General features: G+C 50.7%; 1 protein-coding gene across 1 annotated transcript; it reads right to left on the minus strand.

The window, feature by feature from the left end:
- Window positions 1-9,395: 9,395 nt before the first annotated feature.
- Window positions 9,396-15,461, minus strand: LOC144668866 (F-box/LRR-repeat protein 12). Its single transcript, XM_078531302.1, has 3 exons — window positions 15,266-15,461; window positions 11,683-11,755; window positions 9,396-10,930 (listed from the first exon to the last, which is right to left on the minus strand). The coding sequence occupies exons 1-3, from the start codon at window positions 15,370-15,372 to the stop codon at window positions 10,118-10,120; spliced, it is 993 nt and encodes a 330-aa protein (XP_078387428.1). The 5' UTR covers window positions 15,373-15,461; the 3' UTR covers window positions 9,396-10,117.
- Between the last annotated feature and the right edge of the window lie 1,198 nt (window positions 15,462-16,659).

Genomic DNA, 16,659 nt, shown 5'->3' on the forward strand with positions numbered 1-16,659 from the left:
TGACGTTTCGAGTCCTCATGACCCTTAGGTCTGGCAGCATCGGCGGAGAGTTGACGTTTTGAGTCCTTATGACCCTTAGTTGAACTTCAACTAAGGGTCATGAGGACTCGAAACGTCAATTGTGCTCTTCTCCGCCGATGCTGCCAGACCTGCTGAGTTTTTCCAGGTATTTCTGTTTCTGTTTTTTGTTCTGGATTTCCAGCATCCGCAGTTTTTAGTTTTTATCTAAGGTCAGCAGAGATGCAGTGGCAGACATTTAAGGAGATGTTTCAGAATACTTAGAAAAGATACACTGCAATGAAAAAAAGACTAAAAGAGAACACACCCTATGTGGCTAACTAAAAAAGTTAAAGGTAGTATCTGATTGGAAGAAAAAGTGTCTCATTCCGTGAAAAGGAGTGGCAGGTCAGAAGGCTGAACAGAATATAAAGAACAGCAAATAATGACTAAAAGATTAGTAAGGGGGAGAAATTAGAATATGAGAGAAAGCTAACTAGAAATATAAAAACAGATAGTAAGAGTTTCTACAGGTATTTAAAAAGGTAAGTAAAGTGAATGTTGGTCCTCTAGAGAGTGAGAATGGGAATTAAAAATGGAAAATAAGGGAATGACAGATGAATTGAACAGATATTTTGTATCTGTCTTCCTTGTAGAGGATACAAATAGCATCCCAAAAATAATTGTGAATCAGGAGGTGAAAGGAAGGGAGGAACTTAAAACAATTACAATCATCAGGGAAAGGGTACTGTGATTCCAGACAACTTTTCTTTGTGGACTCATTTAACTTAATTTGCAAGGCAGCAGCAGCAACTACACTTGTGCATCAAACTCCATAACTAAAGAAGAACTCTCTCTACTAGATGTTACCTGCACTGCTAACACATTGGTTTTCACAGATCGTGTGATCTTACAACACAGGATTATTCTTAAAGCTACAGTCCTACGTTTATCAAAACTATAATTACTACATTCCTCCCCCTTTAACTTTTCTGTACATTTTGTATTTACAAGGATATTTATCTCATGACATTACAATGTTTACACAGGTCATGAAATTACAAGTTGTCTTTCAGATGGTTACCTGATCTGTGTCGAACTTCGTAGCTTCATGACTTCCAATTCTTTGACAGGAACCACATTCTCTGGAACCGCATTAACATCAGGAACCTCATTAGGCACATGCAGTTCAGTGTCTGCCACTCCGACAGAGACATCAGACATGTCTGTCCTTGGTTGAGCAACTTCAACAGGAACCACAGGTTCAGTAATACTTACAGGTGGAACATCATTTTCTTGGGGTATCTCCCTTTTACATAAATGATCCACATGCTTATGGGTGATCCAGCCCTCCACTTCCACGTGGTATGCCAATGGTCTGGTCACATGGCTTACTTTACCAGGTAACAACTTCGGTCCTCCACCGAAATTCCTTATGTATACTCCTTCTCCAACAGTAAATTGTCACTCACAACTATGCAAATCATCAGTCGCTTTTTGGTTCCCTTGACTTTTCTCCACCTTCCCCTCCAAATTTGGAAGTATTAGGCTTAGACTTATCCAAAGATGGTGCCTCATTGATAATTCTGCATCCTCTTGCTACGTGCCTTCTCCTTTTTACCAAAGAATTTAGTCTCGGCCTTCTTTTTGACTTCACTGTTGGCCAGATTTCTCCCAGATGCAATCTCAACTTGTCTTAGTTCAGCAGTTGAGCTACCCATGACTTCATGATCTACTCGCATCTTGGAAAGTTCAATGACTTTTGTTTGTAAAGCCTCTTTAGCTTCATTCAGCTGATTCTTCAGCTCTTCCGTCTCCTTCTTGTATCTGTTGGCTTCCTCCTGGAAACTTGAACATTGCTGCATCTTCTCTGCCAACTGGTTCTTCAGTTTGTTCAGAGAGATGTTAAATTCTTCCTGTTTCTCTTTGTAATTTTCCAGAGACACGAACTTTGACCTGAGGGATCCTTGTGGTGTGTGTGAAGGTCTTTCAACAGGTTTACCTTTTCTTTGTGAAGCTCACTCACTTCATCTTGAATTCTGTAATTCAGCAGAGTCCCTTTGGGTTTCTTCTGCTGTTCTTCCAGGTCGTTCTTTAAGACAGTCTTCATTTCTTCAGGCTGCTGAACGGCTACACACTCCTTTTTCATCCAGCTGTGGTCCTTGGATTCCCCAGGCTCTTTCTGAAGTACCTTGCCTTGTTCCTTTTCCAACTCAGGAACTCTTCCTGCTTCCTTTTGAAATCTCACTGCCAATCAAGGTTAATTTCCTTCAACCAATTTTGACCCAGAAGGCTTGGTCCTCTATCTTATTTCAGGTTAGATCATCACAGACGAGGTCAACATTATCCTCTGCATCTGAGCTGCATTAAAACACTGCATTAACAATTGAAATTCTCTTGTTTTACAACAGCTAACATCAGCTAACACAACAGAGGGCAGGGGTCAAACACGGGCAGCCTAACACAGAATAGGAGTCAGACCCAGTCACTTGTACAGCTTGCCTGCAGTAGTGGGTGTTTAAGAAAAATAGTCAAATGTATTCATAAGAAGTTGCATGGGAGGGGGTTGTATTTTTCACAGCCACTTTAGAAGAATGCATTTACACATAGTTATTGTCACGACACATTTAATGTTTGTATGGAAAAAGTCAGACCCAACATGCATCATCAAAGAAAGGTTTTACTACCCGTCTAGTCTGTTGAACTGATGAGTTATATAACAGCGTGAGGGAGATGGGGCATTTCCATACAGAGGTATTTTGAGATGGGTATTGTCGTGTGTAATTTCACTGTACTCTCACAAGCTTTGGGTAAAGAAGCAAGTCGGGACTGGAATTCCAAGCCATAATCCCAACTTCTGCACCTTTTCACAAATAAAATGTTTCTGCCACTCTGTAGTTTTCAGTATCTTTTGTTACAGCAGTGGACTGACTTTCCCATTCGAACAAGGAGCAGGAGTAGGCCATTCAGCCCCTCCAGCCTGTTCCCCCATTTAATAAGGTCATGGCTGATCTGATAGTAACCTCAAATCTGCATCCCGCCTACTCCCAATAACCTATTAACCTAACCTGGTAACCCGATAACCTATCACCCCCTTGCTTACCAAAATCTATCCACACTGCCTTGAAAATATTCAAAGACTCTGCTTCCACCACCTTTTCAGGAAGAGAGTTCCAAAGACTCACAACCCTTTAAGAGAAAACATTTCGCCTTATCTCTGTTTTAAATGGGTGACCCCTTATTTTTAAACAGTGACCCTAGTTCTAGATTCCCCCAAAGAGGAAACATCATCTCCATATCCACCCTGTCAAGACCCCTCAAGATCTGGATTTAGCATCCCACAGCGCCCTCATCCAGTCCACAGACACTGTGTTTGTTCCATTATGACAACAATTTGCGTTTCTATAGCGTCTTCAATGTAATAAAATGGTTCAAGGTGCTTCATAGGAGCATAATCAGCCAAAGAAAACGGAGCTGGACATGTCACATTGTTCAGGAAGGGTACAAGGCCAAAAGTAGCATTACAGCCAGACCCAAAACTATCCTCCCTCCACTTCCAGTATTGCACTGAGAGAGTCAGCCTGGATTGTGCGTACAAGTCACAAGGGTAGGAATCGAATCCATAACCTGACTCAGAAGCAAGAGTGTTACTCACTCAATCAAGGCTGACACTTCAGGTCATTTAAAACAAATACAATCTTTCAGCAGCGAGTTAATACTATTTGTTTTGCAGGAGTGCTGGAACACAAGTCATGGCTGTATTTCTTCCTTGGAGTGCGTGTGCACTGCAATGAGTATCCCAGTCTGCGTCATAGCATCTGGGGAAGATGCTGAGTGCCAGAAATGCTGCAAGATAGGAGTGAAATGACAGCAGGATGGAGACGAGAAGAGACTGACGGGAGAGACGGACACTCGCAGGACGGAGACGGGGAGAGACGGACGCTCGCAGGACGGAGACGGGGAGAGACGGACGCTCGCAGGACGGAGACGGGAAGAGACGGACGCTCGCAGGACGGAGACGGGGAGAGACGGACGCTCGCAGGACGGAGACGGGGAGAGACGGATGCTCGCAGGACGGAGACGGGGAGAGACGGACGCTCGCAGGGCTCAGACGGGGAGAGACGGACGCTCGCAGTGCGGAGACGGGGAGAGACGGACGCTCGCAGGACGGAGACGGGGAGAGACTGACGCTCGCAGGACGGAGACGGGGAGAGACGGATGCTCGCAGGACGGAGACGGGGAGACTGACGCTCGCAGGGCGGAGACGGGGAGAGACGGACGCTCGCAGGACGGAGACGGGGAGACTGACGCTCGCAGGGCGGAGACGGGGAGAGACGGACGCTCGCAGGACGCAGACGGGGAGAGACTGACGCTCGCAGGGCAGAGACGGCGAGAGACGGACGCTCGCAGGGCAGAGACGGGGAGAGACGGACGCTCGCAGGGCAGAGACGGGGAGAGACGGACGCTCGCAGGACGGAGACGGGGAGAGACGGACGCCTGCAGGACGGAGACGGGGAGAAACGGACGCTCGCAGGACGGAGACGGGGAGAGACGGACACTCGCAGGACGGAGATGGGGAGAGACTGACGCTCGCAGGACGCAGACGGGGAGAGACGTACGCTCGCAGGACGCAGACGGGGAGAGACGGACGCTCGCAGGACGGAGACGGGGAAAGACTGACGCATAGCAGGGCGGAGACGGGGAGAGACGGACGCTCGCAGGACGGAGACGGGGAAAGACTGACGCATAGCAGGGCGGAGACGGGGAGAGACGGACGCTCGCAGGACGGAGACGGGGAGAGACAGACGCTCGCAGGACGGAGACGGGGAGAGACGGACACTCGCAGGACGGAGACGGGGAGAGACGGACACTCGCAGGACGGAGACGGGGAGAGACGGACGCTCGCAGTGCGGAGACAGGGAGAGACGGACGCTCGCAGTGCGGAGACAGGGAGACGGACGCTTGCAGTTTTCTAGATTATTAGTATTATATTGATGGGGAAACGGCTCTGCCCTCAGAATAAACAGCTTGCACACTAAGTTTTGCTTGTTTTACAGGCAGCTTTTAAAAGAAAAATTTGAAATTTTGGCACTGAAAGCAATTGCGTGGGGAATTAAAGAGAAGCAATCGAGAGTGGAACAGACAGAAACTGCTACAGGTTTGACAGCGATTCTGGGTGATGAGGCTGCAGCTGCTGCTCACACTCAAACCACTAGAATGTTTACTTCAGCCCAACGGTTTGTGTGTGTGTGAAATTTGCATCAGCAGGTGGTTCAGCACCTAATATCTCTCAGTCAGTTTTCCTTCAGTTGGCACGACTCTCACTTCTCAGTCGGCGGGTTCTACATTCAAGCTCCAATCCAGGTTCTGAGCACATGATCAGAGCGCAGCTTTGTCAGGGGTGCTGTTTCTCAGATAAAATATTAAACTGCCCTCTGAGATGAATGTAAAAGATTCCCTGGTACTATTAATGTAAAAGATTCCCTGGTACTATTCTAAAGAAGAGCAGAGAAATTCTCCCAGCGTCCAAATCAAGACCATCTCATTTCCCAAACTCAAGAAGCCATGTGCGGAGAGAGACACTGGGGCGTTGGTGTGGATACACTGATGGTGCAGCAACAAAACAATTTCAGGAATAAAGTACAAAAAGCACATGAGGCATAGACTGAAATGTGTGATTTATATCACTGCAAGGCTGTTCTTTTTAACTGCATGGGATTTCTAATAGCACATCGTGTTCTTTGAGTGGTTCTGAACAATGTTTGTGGCCTTGAGCTGGTTTATAACTCTTGAAAACAAAAAACTGGGATTATGAAATCTGATCCCAAAACAGAAACTCCTGGAAACTCATAATTAGAATGCAGTTACGATAAACTGTAAAATGGACAATCTCAGAATGCAATTCCCAGATTCAGTATAATTAAGATGAATTTGACGTGGTTAATCCCTGTCCTTTGATTATGGATTATACGCAAACTTACCAAACAAAGACATTAAATAAAAGCTAGACAAGGGATGGTATTGAAATATTTTTTATTTCTCCTCTGGTGCTTTTACCAGAACAGATTACAACTATATTAACTAACTAAAAACTACAGTAACTATAAAACATTGCACAAACCAAACAACCATAACAAGATTCAACAGTGTCAGAAATGCAACAATGTCACTGAACAGCTTGGAGACGTTAGAAAGTCTTCAAAACGAAACCTCCCCAATAGTGAGAGCTTGGGAGTTAAATATCAGTGAAAATGAATTAAAAGGCAAGAGATGACTGCCCTTCGGGAATGCATCTGCAAACAATTCTCTGAAGTTGCTCCCAATGTTTTTCTTTATTCCTGTACTTTTTTGTTTGCTTTTCTGTCTCTTGATTCATTCTGATTTATTCACCTTGTAGCTTAATGGGTTTGTTTTGTAGCTTTCATTGTTCTTGTTTATTCGCTCTGAGTATGGACTAAGATTGTGTGCAATTTGATTGAGAGGCGAGGGAGGGAGATGGAACCGGTATCTAAGCTGCAGATAGTGTGGTGAGAACCCAAGGCTTCAATCTTGTCAACGTTCAGTTGATCAAACTTGAGCCTCGTGAGGGTTCAAATCACCAAACAGCCAGATAAAACGGAAAGGGTCATGGGATGTCCCACGACAGTGATCAATCACATCAAACATCATAGAAAGATCAAAGTAGATAAAGAAGGAAATTGCAACATGCTCTGTTTGTGACTCGTGTCGCGGCAGTCTCAACAACAATTGCATTTATGTAGCGTTTTTAAAGTAGTACAGCATGCCAAGGTACTTCACAAGAGCAGTGAGCAAACAAAATTTGACACTGAGCCACAATGGCTGGCATGGGTGACAGGTGACCAAAAGCTTGGCCAAATAGGTGACACTAGGAGCAGTAGGGCCATTCAAACCTGCTCCACCATTCAATGAGATCATGGCTGATCTAATGTGGCCTTAACTCCACTGTTTTGTCTACTCCCAATAACTTTTGACTCCCTTGTCAATCAAAAATCTAACTCAGCTTTGAATATCTTCAATGACCCAGCATCCACTGCTCTCTAAGAAGAGGATTCCACAGACTAACCATCCTAAGAGAAGAAATTCCTCCTCATCTCTGTTTTAATTTTTTTTTTACATTTGTTCATGGGATGTGAGTGTTGCTTGCTGGGCCAGCATTTATTGCCCAAATTGCCCTTGTTCAGAGGGCATTTGAGAGTCAAACCACAGTGCTGAGTCTGGAGTCAGATTTAAGTCAGACCAGGTAAGGACGGCAGATTTCCTTCCCTAAAGGGAGGACCATAGTGAACCAGCTGGATTTTTACAACAAACAGCAATGGTTTCAGGGTCATCATCAGACTTTTAATTCTAGATTTTTATTGAATTCAAATTCCACCATTTGCTCTGGCGGGATTTGAACCCAGTTCCCCAGAGCATTGCCCTAGGTCCCTGGATTACCAGTCCAGTGACAAATACCACTATGGGAGATGCCCCCTGGTTCTAGATTCCTTGTCAAAAGGAGAAATGCAGTCAGCATCTACCTGGTTAAGACCCCCTCAGAATCTTATGTTTCAAGAAGATCATCTCTCATTCTTCTAAACTCCAATGGATATAGGTCCAGCCTTTCCTTATAAGACAATCCCTTCATCCCAGGAATCAGCCCAGTGAACCTTCTCTGAACTGTTTCCAGTGCAAATAAAACTCCCCTCCACCCTTAAATAAAGAAACCAACATTGTACACAATACTCCAGGTGCAGTCTCATCAATGCCCTGTGTCAAGGCTTCCCTTCTTTTATACTCCAGCCCTTTTGCAAACATGGGTGGATTTTAAGGAGCATCTTAAAGGTTGGGGACAAGGGGGTGGTGGTGACCTAGAGGCTTACTGAAGGAATTCCAGATCTTAGAGCTTTGGCAGCTGAAAGCACAGGTACTAATAGTGGGGTGATTAAAATTGGGATGGCACAAGAGGCCAGATTGGAGGAGTGAGGGCTGCAGGATATAAGAGCTAGGAGCAGGAGTAGACCACTCAGACCCTTGAGCCTGCTCCGCCATTCAATAAGATCATGGCTGATCTAATTGTAACTCAACCCCACATTCCTGCATATCTCGATAACTTTTCAGCCCCTTGTTAATCAAGAATCTATCTAGCTCTGCCTTAAAAATATTCAAAGTCTCTCCTTCCACCGTCTTTTGAGGAAGAGAGTTCCAAAGACTCTCAAACCTCAGAGAAAAGAAATTGTCATCTCCGTTTTAAATGAGTGACCCCTTATTATTAGTGACTCCTAGTTCTAGATTCTCCAACATCCGCCTTGTCAAGACCCCTCAGGATCTTAAAGGTTTCAATCAAGTCACCTTTTACTCTTCTAAACTCCAGTGGCTACAAGCCTAACCTATCTAGCCTTTCCTCATAAGACAACCCACCCGTTCCTGGTATCAGTCTAGTAAACCTTCTCTGAGCTGCTTCCAACGCATTTACATCTTTTACAGAGATACGGAGGAGATTAGGCAATGGAGGAATTTGAAAACAAGGATGACATTTTTAAAACCGATATGTTGCCAGAAAGGGTGCCAATGTTGGTCAACAAGCACAGGGGTGATGGGTGAATAGGAGTTGGTACAAGGGCACAGGCAGCAGAGTTTTCGCTTCAGGTTTAGAGGGTGCGAAGTGGGAGGCTTGCCAGGAGAATGTGGGAACAATTTAAGGTAACGAGGGCATAGATGTGGGTTTCAGCAGCAGATGAACTGAGAGAAGGGTGGATTCGGGTGATGTTACAGAGATTTAAGTAGGTGGGCTTGGTGGTGGAGTTGATGATGTGGTCAGAAGCTCATCGTTAAGGTTATGAGGAGTCTGGTTCATCCTCAGGCTGTTGCCAGCTTGAGAGATGCAGCTGGTGGCGGGAACCAAAGTCAATTTTTAAAATATTTAATTAGAGGAAACTTGTGCTCAACCATTACTGGATGTTGGATAAGCAATCTGACAAATCAGGTAGCGAGGAGGTGGTGAGGTAAAGCTTCTGTATTGTCAGCATGTGGAACCTACTGTGTTTTTGACGATGTTACCAAGTGGCAGCGTTTAGGGGAGAAATAGGAGGAAGACAAGGATAGAAGCTAGGGGGCCACCAGAGGTAATAGTGCAGGAGCTGGAAGAGAAGCCATTGCAGGTGATTCCCTGGCTATGTCAGGATAGATAAGAATGGAACCAGCATGGAGATGGCCAATAACCAAACTCAAGGGACAGTTATTGGTGAAGATGGGATTATGTTCCGGTCATGTGATGACTATTGGCCAATGAGATTTGCTCAAAGCATCAAAATTCAAAGTCACATGGTCACAATTGGCCAACGAGGTTGTTCATAAGGGACATCAATTTCTTTACATTAAATACAGGAAATAGAGATGAATTATTACAAATGATAAAGTTTATTTTCAATAGCAATGAAACAAAGCTGCCAAATAAAATTACTTAGCTTAATGGTATAACAATTACTGAAGAGTTTAAATGTTGTTCATAGGCTGTCAGGACCTAGTAATGTAAACCATTGGTTAGCCACACTTGTGTATTCACTCTTGTGGTCTAAGATCTGTATGTCATACTGTTTACCAGTCTTACAATGTGCGGCAAGTTGCAGTTGGATATATTTCTAAACGGTTTTCCTCAGACAGGTTGCTGCAACCCCAAATACCATATTCTTCCATCTGAAAAGGAGCAAGATGCAAGATACAAAGCATCAATGATCCCACGATCCAATCTTTCGAGGAACCAAAGTAAATCACTTCCTTCCTATCTCACCTCTGCCCAGCATTCCGTGTACGTGCCTTGTGTGAATACACTCCTCAACCTCATTAGTCCATGGTAGTAATTTGTGCGCTCACCGCCCCATAACCTCTCCCGCTAAGGTTGGGAGTGTACACATTGATTTTGGGGTGCTCATTTACTCAGTGGGTGAACGGGGATGTTCCCACTTATTAAAACACAATGTTCTCAGGGCCTGATGATCCACGTGGAATCAATTCAAACCAAGGGGAAAAAAAGAACAGCCCCAGCTATACAATCAGCAACCCCCGGCCCTCCCCAGCCACAAGCCAAACCAGTGCCATGATAATAGGCACCAGCAATCCACTGTTAAAATTTAGGCATAGAATCCATGTCAGGGAAATCGTTGGTGACGGTGCAGTTCGGTAAACTCTGCCGTATTCTCTGCAGGTCTTCTTCGGAATATGGATTTCCGTTCAGGTTCAGTTTGGTCAGCGATGGAAGGCCAGTGCAGACAGCCAGGAGCTTTTCAACAGTAATCTGGTCACAATACTCGAAGCACAGCGACTGGAGGGAGCGCAAACCTCCGAGACAGGTCAGGCCTGCGTCAGTCATGGAGCAGAAGTTTGTGAGGTCTAAAGTGCGGAGCTGTGTCAGGTGCCGGGCAATGTGGCGCAGTGAGTCGTCTGAGATGTTGCAGCCGTGCAGCTTGAGGTGGACAACCTCCGAGAGAGACTCGGCCGATTTTTCAATCCCAGAGTCGGTCACCCTGTATGTGCCAGAGAGGATCAGCACCTTCAAGGCCGTGCGTGACGCAAGGTTCTGGAGGTGCTGGTCTGAGAAGTTCGGCACATTGTCCACCTCCAGGTTCTTGATCCGAGGTGGGACGCGGGTCCCGTTGGACATCGCTGCCACTCTGAACCAATGCAAGGGGATCTCACAGTGCGTCAGCTCCAGACTGAGCAGCGACGGAGGCAGACACTCATAACTAATGCCTCGCAGATTCATCTCAATGAGCCGGAGCTCACTCAGGTTTGGACAGCGTTTCCCAATCTCCAACAGCAAGGCTTCAGTCAGCGATTCGTGTTTCTTGATGGAATGAAGGACACCTTTAACCCTTAGGGTCCTCAGAGTGCCACCAAGGTAATGCCTGACCAGGTGCCAGAGTATCCGTGAGTTTACCTGAAACAGCAGCATCAAACCATTAGTGATTCACACAGGAAACATTCTGAGAAGACATGGACTTATTTTGAGAAAAGGTTTCAGGGTGAGAATTCTGAGCTGAGAAACACAACATATTCCCAGTGTCTACATGTAGCGTCATCAGTGTGGATCATAAGGGCTGCCTTGTGATAGGGAAAAGAGAGAAGCTCTTCCAGAACAAGAGGGTACAACATTAACACCAGAGGTTACAACATTAAAACCAGGGGTTAGAACATTAACACCAGAGGTTACAACATTAAAACCAGGGGTTAGAACATTAACACCAGAGGTTACAACATTAAAACCAGGGGTTACAACATTAAAACCAGGGGTTACAACATTAAAACCAGGGGTTACAACATTAAAACCAGGGGTTACAACATTAAAACCAGGGGTTACAACATTAAAACCAGGGGTTACAACATTAAAACCAGGGGTTACAACATTAAAACCAGGGGTTACAACATTAAAACCAGGGGTAAGCTGATCAGGGCAATGAGAGGATAAGCATCCTCACAGAATAAGGCAGTGGAAATCTGAACCCTAGAAAAGCATTATCTTTTAATTATTGATGATGTTTGCATGTAGGGAATTAATATCCTTAACTGTGAAGTTTGGAATCTTTAGAAACATCAGGTTTTAAACTGCACCCAAAATCCCCTTGGTTAAAAACCTGTGACAATCCAAAATCTTTTAACAGAAATAATCACTTGTGTGCAATTGTTCTATACCTTGTATGGAGTTAAATTAACATCTTTCCAGAGTCCTTTGTCATAAGCTAATCTTCTCCATCTTTTACAAACTCTGTAGAAGCAGAAAATATGAATGTGTCAGTTTAACAACTGATTTATTTTATATAATTAAAGCAAAATACTGCCGATGCTGGAAATCTGAAATAAAAACAGAAAATGCTGGAAAAACTCAGCAGGTCTGGCAGTATCTGTGGAGTGAGAAACAGAGTTAACATTTGAGTCCATTATGACTCTCCTATTGAACTCTGGTTCTGAAGAAGTCATATTCCACTCAAAAAGGTTAACTCTGTTTCTCACTCCAGAGGTACTGCCAGACCTGCTTGGTTTTTCCACTGATTTCCTTGGCAGCCTGACCGCTGCCTGCAGCAACTCAAACCTCAGCTTGCCTCAGTTAATGACACACTTGCCTCAGGGTCATAACCTTCAGAGTAACAAGCCTTACCCCTCCCCGCCACCCTCCCAGACACAAGCTTTGCCCCTCCACCCCACCTCCCCGTCTTCAAGCCTCCCCACCACTCCAGCCCGCCAGAGTACGCCTCCTCCCGCACCCAAAGTTTCAGCGGAAACCAAACTGGCACTCCACAGGAACAGGAGGCAGCCACTCACCATTGAGCCTCCTTCACCATTTAGTCAGTATGTCAGCTCCATATCCCTTGATTTACTCACCCCCATCACTCACCCCTATTGATCTCAGTCTATTTCTATTTGACTCCCAGCATCCACAGCCTCAACATTTCAAAATTCTCACTCTTTGAGAATGAAAAGAGTCTCCTCCCAATTAGTCTGGCTCAAATTTTTATTCTCCATTTCCCCTCTCGGGAAGAACTAGTTTCTCTCTCTTTCCCTCTACTAACATTTTAATCAATCACCCCTGCTTTTGTGAAGGGAATGGAAGCCAAGTTGATATAGGTTGTGCTTATAATTTTAACTCTTTTAGCCCCAGTATTATTCTGGTTAATCTGTGATGAATTGCCTCGAAGATCCAGACTGTACCCAGAATTGAGCTTACTGCTCCGAAGGGCATACCAAAGCGTCATACAAATGCAGCATAACTTCCTCCCCTGTGCTCCCAGCGCAGTGCTAAGGGAGTGCTACATTGTCAAGGATGCACAGGGTGGAGCTCAATGTGATACGTCAAGCAGAGGATTCGACTGGAATCCTGGGCAACGTTCTCTCACCCGAAACCAGTTCAGTTCATTCACAATTCTCACTGATCTTCGCAAATAATTCATTGTGAACCATTCTGAGACACTTTCATATGAACAATGCTTTAAAAATGTAAGTACCAGCTGGTTTTTCTTTTAGCTGGGTTGGGGGCAGGGGGAGGGAAAGGAGAGTTGCGGCAGAAGTTGGAATCCTGGCCATTGCTCCCTTCCCCCAGCACAAACGATGGGGAACCATGTAGATAAACATTTCCACAGATTTATGTCCAGTAATGAACTTCCATAATGTACAGAGGAATGATTTCAAAATGCTGCTCAGCATAGCCTCCTCACTGGAAAATGCCGAGAACCCCCTCTCCTAAAGGTGCAGATGGCGGGAGGGGGATGGGAACTGGTGGGGGGGAAGGGGGAGGTGGAGGACTGGGGAGGGGGGCGAAGAGGGATTGGAGGCTGGTTGGGGGGAAGAGGGGGTGGGGACAGGTACAGGGAGGGGGTGGGGGCGGGGACGGGGAGGGGGTGGAGGTGGGATGAGGGGGAGAGGATGGGGGGTGGGGGAGAGGAGGGGGGGTGGGGGAGAGGAGGGGGGGTGGGGGAGAGGAGGGGGGGTGGGGGAGAGGAGGGGGGGGTGGGGGAGAGGAGGGGAGGTGGGGGTGGAGGGGGTGGAGGGGAAGGGGGTTGGAGGGGAAGGGGGTTGGAGGGGAAGGGGGTGTGGGGGTGGAGGGGAGGGGGGTGTGAGGGGAGGGGGTGTGAGGGAGGGGGGTGTGAGGGGAGGGGGGTGTGGGGGGTGGAGGGGCGGGGGGTGTGGGGGGAGGAAGGGGGGGTGGGGTGGGGGGGGTGGAGGGTGGGGAGGGGAGGGGTGGGGAGGGGGGGTGGAGGGGAGGGGAGGTGGGGGTGGAGGGGAGGGGAGGTCTGGGGGTGGAGGGGAGGGGTCTGGGGGGTGGAGGGGAGGGGAGGTCTGGGGGTGGAGGGGAGGGGAGGTCTGGGGGGTGTCTGGGTGGTGGAGGGGAGGGGGGTCTGGGGGGGTGGAGGGGAGGGGGGTCTGGGAGGTGGTGGGGAGGGAATCCGGGGGGTGGAGGGGAGGGGAATCTGGGGTGGAGGGGAGGGGAATCTGGGGGGTGGAGGGGAGGGGGGGTCTGGGGGGTGGAGGGGAGGGGGAATCTGGGGGTGGAGGGGAGGGGGGGTCTGGGGGGTGGAGGGGAAGGGGGGGTGTGGGGGATGGAGGCGAGGGGGTGGAGGGGAGGGGAGGTCTGGGGGGTGGAGGGGAGGGGAGGTCTGGGGGGTGGAGGGGAGGGGAGGTCTGGGGGGTGGAGGGGAGGGGAGGTCTGGGGGGTGGAGGGGAGGGGAGGTCTGGGGGGTGGAGGGGAGGGGAGGTCTGGGGGGTGGAGGGGAGGGGGAGTGGAGTGTGGGGGGTGGAGGGGAGGGGGGGTCTGGGGGGTGGTGGGGAGGGGGGGTGGAGTGTGGGGGGTGGAGGGGAGGGGGGGTCTGGGGGGGTGGTGGGGGAGGGGGGGTGGAGTGTGGGGGGTGGAGGGGAGGGGGGGTCTGGGGGGTGGTGGGGAGGGGGATCTGGGGGATGGGGAGGATCTGGGGCGTGGGGGGAGGGGGGTTCTGGGGGGTGGTGGGGAGGGGGTGTCTGGGGGGTGGTGTCTGGGGGGTGGTGGGGAGGGGGTGTCGGGGGTGGTGGGGAGGGGGTGTCGGGGGTGGTGGGGAGGGGGTGTCTGGGGGGTGGGGGGGATTTGGGGGGATGGAGGGAGGGGGATCTGGGGGGATGGAGGGGAGGGGTGTCTGGGGGGTGGTGGGAGGGGGTTGGAGGGGAAGGGGGTGTGGGGGTGGAGGGGAGGGGGGTGTGAGGGGAGGGGGTGTGAGGGGAGGGGGGGTGTGAGGGGAGGGGGGTGTGGGGGGTGGAGGGGCGGGGGGTGTGGGGGGTGGAGGGGCGGGGGGTGTGGGGGGTGGAGGGGCGGGGGGTGTGGGGGGTGGAGAGGAAGGGGGGGTGTGGGGGTGGAGGCGAGGGGGTGGAGGGGAGGGGAGGTCTGGGGGGTGGAGGGGAGGGGAGGTCTGGGGGTGGAGGGGAGGGGGGTCTGGGGGGTGGTGGGGAGGGGGTGTCTGTGGGGTGGTGGGGAGGGGGTGTCTGGGGGGTGGGGGGGATCTGGGGGGATGGAGGGGAGGGGGGTCTGGGGGGTAGTGGGGAGGGGGAGTCTGGGGGGGGAGGGGGAGTCTGGGGGGGGAGGGGGAGTCTGGAGGGGAGGGGGGTCTGGGGGGTGGAGGGGAGGGGCTCTGGGGGAAGAATGGGGGAGGGGGTGGGAGTGGGGGAAATCTGAAATGTTCCCCCCACCCCTTGGGTCTATCTCTTCACCCCCCCCCCCTGCTCCTCCGGGACTCGGTCTCTCCATCCCGGCCGGTACCTGCTGATCCGGAGCAGATCCCGGGTTGACAGGTAGGACAGGATTTCCACCAACACATTCTCCGGCAGCGAGTTCAATGTCGCCTTTTCCCCCAACATTGTGGCCATTTTCACAGCAACTAAACCGACAACATCCGCCTGTCAGAGACTCAGTCCCGGCTCCGAGCCCCGTAACCAGCGGCCCGGCCTCCCGGCACACCGCCCCCTCCCGGCCCCGAGCCCGCCCTCCCGGCACAACGCCCCCTCCCGGCCCGGACTCCCGGCACACCGCCCCCTCCCGGCCCCGAGCCCGCCCTCCCGGCACACCGCCCCCTCCCGGCCCCGAGTCCGGCCTCCCGGCACACCGCCCCCTCCCGGCCCCCAGTCCGGCCTCCCGGCACACCGCCCCCTCCCGGCCCCGAGCCCGCCCTCCCGGCACACCGCCCCCTCCCGGCCTCCCGCCCCCTCCTGGCCCCGAGCCCGGCCTCCTGGCACAGCTCCACCTCCCGGCCCCTAGCCCGGACTCCCGCCACACCGCCCCCGAGCCCGCCCTCCCGGCATCCCGGCCCCGAGCCCGCCCTCCCCGCACACCAGCCCCCCGGCACACCGCCCCCTCCCGGCCCGGAGCCCGGACTCCAGGCACACCGCCCCCTCCCGGCACCGAGCCCGGCCTCCCGGCACAGCTCCACCTCCCGGCGCCGAGTCCGGCCTCCCGGCACACCACCCCATCCCGGCACACCGAGCCCGGCCTCCCGGCACACCGCCCCCTCCCGGGCCCGACCTCCTGCCCCTCCAGCCACTCTCCAATGTTCTGGAATCTCCCTCCATCAGGTCTCCCATTTGGATTTTCTGAGACCATTAATTTTTCTTAAGAAATTCGAATTGCCTGTAAATGACTGAAAAGATCACACAGGAGATTTCAAGTTTTTAAGAAAAAGAAACTAAAAACAAACATTGACTAAACACTATTTCTATTATCAACACATTCCAAACTCAGTCTCTCCTTCAACGTACTTCAGCAGGTCTTCGTCGCCCGGCCCCGCCCTCGTTGCCCGGCCCCGCCTTCGTCGCTCGGCCCTCCCTCGTCGTCCGGCCCCGCCCCCCCCACCGTGGCCTCGTCGCCTGGTCCCGCCCCCGGCTCCGCCTTCGTCGCTCGGCCCCGCCCCCCGCCCTTGACGCCTGGCCCGTCGCCCGGCCCCGCCCTCGTCGCTCGGCGACGTCGTCATCTTGCAGCGGCTGGTGTCCACCCTGCTGCCATTCTGGCCTGACATACGCCCAGGAGGCAAAATACCTGCCCTGGCCTTCTCTGCGTGACAGTGTGGGAGATGATGGCGGAGTGGTCATATCACTCGGTTAGTAAACCAGATGCCCAGGCTAATGATCTGGGGGTAAAAGCAAAAAACTGCGGATGCTGGA

The sequence above is a fragment of the Cetorhinus maximus genome, chromosome 28 (genome assembly GCF_964194155.1).
Source record: "Cetorhinus maximus chromosome 28, sCetMax3.hap1.1, whole genome shotgun sequence".
NCBI classification, from domain to species: domain Eukaryota; kingdom Metazoa; phylum Chordata; class Chondrichthyes; order Lamniformes; family Cetorhinidae; genus Cetorhinus; species Cetorhinus maximus.

Excerpts from the sequence above, each read along its gene's own strand:
- LOC144668866 (XM_078531302.1), bottom strand. The coding sequence starts at position 15,372 with ATGGCCACAATGTTGGGGGAAAAGGCGACATTGAACTCGCTGCCGGAG. Across the intron at positions 11,756-15,265 it reads GATCTGCTCCGGATCAGCAG|AGTTTGTAAAAGATGGAGAA; the intron begins GTACCGGCCGGG and ends CTGCTTCTACAG. Across the intron at positions 10,931-11,682 it reads TTAATTTAACTCCATACAAG|GTAAACTCACGGATACTCTG; the intron begins GTATAGAACAAT and ends CTGCTGTTTCAG.